Source organism: Dendrobates tinctorius, unplaced genomic scaffold (genome assembly GCF_039654945.1).
Source record: "Dendrobates tinctorius isolate UK_male_01 unplaced genomic scaffold, ASM3965494v1 ptg000223l, whole genome shotgun sequence".
In the NCBI taxonomy this organism is placed as follows: domain Eukaryota; kingdom Metazoa; phylum Chordata; class Amphibia; order Anura; family Dendrobatidae; genus Dendrobates; species Dendrobates tinctorius.
In genome coordinates this window covers 5,840,001-5,842,690 of record NW_027361890.1, presented here as the reverse complement: position 1 = coordinate 5,842,690, position 2,690 = coordinate 5,840,001, and the positions used below count along the sequence as shown (strand labels likewise).

General features: G+C 57.1%; 1 protein-coding gene across 2 annotated transcripts in view; it reads left to right on the top strand.

Moving 5' to 3' along the window:
• The first annotated feature begins 1,436 nt into the window (after window positions 1-1,436).
• The window catches only part of VSTM2L (V-set and transmembrane domain containing 2 like), a 126,507-nt gene continuing 125,253 nt past the window's right edge, over window positions 1,437-2,690 (top strand). The window contains exon 1 of one of the 2 annotated variants that reach the window (XM_073555274.1): window positions 1,437-1,638. In XM_073555274.1, the coding sequence (XP_073411375.1) occupies window positions 1,548-1,638 (91 nt within the window). In that variant the 5' untranslated portion in view covers window positions 1,437-1,547. The remainder of the gene's footprint in view (window positions 1,639-2,690) is intronic. The other variant, XM_073555273.1, reaches the window with a different exon arrangement.

Here is a 2,690-nt window from a genome sequence, read left to right as displayed (position 1 = left end):
AGGTGAGGAACAGAACCTGTGAGGTACGGGGCAGGCAGCAGGTGAGGCACAGGACCTGTGAGGTGAGGGGCAGGCAGCAGGTGAGGCTCAGAACATGTGAGGTACGGGGCAGGCAGCAGGTGAGGAACAGAACCTGTGAGGTGCGGGGCAGGCAGCAGGTGAGGCACAGAACATGTGAGGTACGGGGCAGGCAGCAGGTGAGGCTCAGAACCTGTGAGGTGAGGGGCAGGCAGCAGGTGAGGAACAGAACCTGTGAGGTGAGGGGCAGGCAGCAGGTGAGGCACAGAACCTGTGAGGTGAGGGGCAGGCAGCAGGTGAGGCACAGGACCTGTGAGGTGAGGGGCAGGCAGCAGGTGAGGAACAGAACCTGTGAGGTGAGGGGCAGGCAGCAGGAGAGGCACAGAACCTGTGAGGTGAGGGGCAGGCAGCAGGTGAGGCACAGGACCTGTGAGGTGAGGGGCAGGCAGCAGGTGAGGAACAGAACCTGTGAGGTACGGGGCAGGCAGCAGGTGAGGCACAGGACCTGTGAGGTGAGGGGCAGGCAGCAGGTGAGGCTCAGAACATGTGAGGTACGGGGCAGGCAGCAGGTGAGGAACAGAACCTGTGAGGTGCGGGGCAGGCAGCAGGTGAGGCACAGAACATGTGAGGTACGGGGCAGGCAGCAGGTGAGGCTCAGAACCTGTGAGGTGAGGGGCAGGCAGCAGGTGAGGAACAGAACCTGTGAGGTGAGGGGCAGGCAGCAGGTGAGGCACAGAACCTGTGAGGTGAGGGGCAGGCAGCAGGTGAGGCACAGGACCTGTGAGGTGAGGGGCAGGCAGCAGGTGAGGAACAGAACCTGTGAGGTGAGGGGCAGGCAGCAGGAGAGACACAGAACCTGTGAGGTGAGGGGCAGGCAGCAGGTGAGGCACAGGACCTGTGAGGTGAGGGGCAGGCAGCAGGTGAGGAACAGAACCTGTGAGGTGAGGGGCAGGCAGCAGGTGAGGCACAGGACCTGTGAGGTGAGGGGCAGGCAGCAGGTGAGGAACAGAACCTGTGAGGTACGGGGCAGGCAGCAGGTGAGGCACAGGACCTGTGAGGTGAGGGGCAGGCAGCAGGTGAGGAACAGAACCTGTGAGGTACGGGGCAGGCAGCAGGTGAGGCACAGGACCTGTGAGGTGAGGGGCAGGCAGCAGGTGAGGAACAGAACCTGTGAGGTACGGGGCAGGCAGCAGGTGAGGCACAGAACCTGTGAGGTGAGGGTCAGGCAGCAGGTGAGGCACAGGACTGCTCAGCATCATTTCCAAGAAGCCAAGTTACATCTGCCTGGGCTTATTCCTTGTGGGGTCCATGCACCTAGCAGTCACCCCTCTGGCCCCCTATTAGGCGCAGTAACACCAGTAATTGCTGAAAATCTCATTTCAGGATTTGCTGTCTCTTTAAAACCTGAATTTTTTTCAGTGCTGAATTTGATCCTTCCGCCGGCGTCACATCACAGCACCAGCGTATCCCTCCGCAGCGATCGCATCCTGCAGTGGGAGAGCGGCCGGAGCCCCCCGGGTGACAGCACCATGGGAGCCTGGGGACTGAGCCTGGGGGTCCTGCACTGCCTGGGGGTCTACATCCATCTGAGCGCTGGAGACAAGCACAGCACAGCTGACGGTATTGTTACTGATGGATCTGGCTTTCTGTGCATTGTGGGGAGGGGGCTTTGAGTTTTGGGGGTCCCTTCTGTATGTGACCGAGTTATACCTGATGTGAATGACGGTTACTTATAGGGGGTGAAATCTGCGGCACAGCACACGAGGTTTCCTACTCTCTCCAGGGCTGTGATTAGAGGGGCTCTAGGTGGGTTTTGTGGGGGTCCTCATTGTACATGGCCAATGTGACTGGAGTAATGCTCAGATTTCCAGTTTACAAGTGTTCTGTATAGTGCTGGACTAGGGACTGACGTGGGACCTGTAACAGGCAGGTGACCGCGGAGATATATGGCTGATTGGAATCTTACTGGGGGATATAGGGTTAATGGAAGATTGTTGCAGTTCTCCTTCAACATCAGATTGCATTGTGTTTTTAAAGGGATTTTTTTTTGTTAAAGTAGCAAATGTGATGTTTGGGGCATGGGGGGATGGGGTGGTGTCTTGTAGTAGCAGCACATCGAGGCACCGGAGTCATTTTGGGATTATTGGTGGCCCGGATTGGGGCGGCACTAGGTGCAGTCAGGGCGCTATGTTCGGGGATGAATGTGTCGGATTACCCCGCTCTAACTCTTTCCTTAATGTGTAATGTGCTGACCCCGACCCTATAGGGAGCCCATTATTCTGGATTCCACACATCCCAGATCTGCGCCCTGTTAGGTCACACAATGGGATTATTGATTGATAAAAGCCCAGAAGTTTGCCACATTGCTGAGAATATAGTGATTGGCAGCAGCGGCTGATCTGACCCTGACATGGAGAACTGGTCAATATCTGCTGCACTCCTACCGCCATACAAATGAGACCTGGCATTCAGCCTACGGCGTCAGTACAGTGTGCGTTACCGGGTGGGCACAGGGCTCTGGGGTCATTGGCACAGGGGGCAAAGTGTCCAGGGACTGGTCCTGACACAGATTGGCATATTACTGTGAAGAATGGCGGTGATGGATGCCACATCGGAAATGAGGACCATCAGAGGTGTAGTGGTATCGTAGTGTGGGTGAGGAAGATTAATAC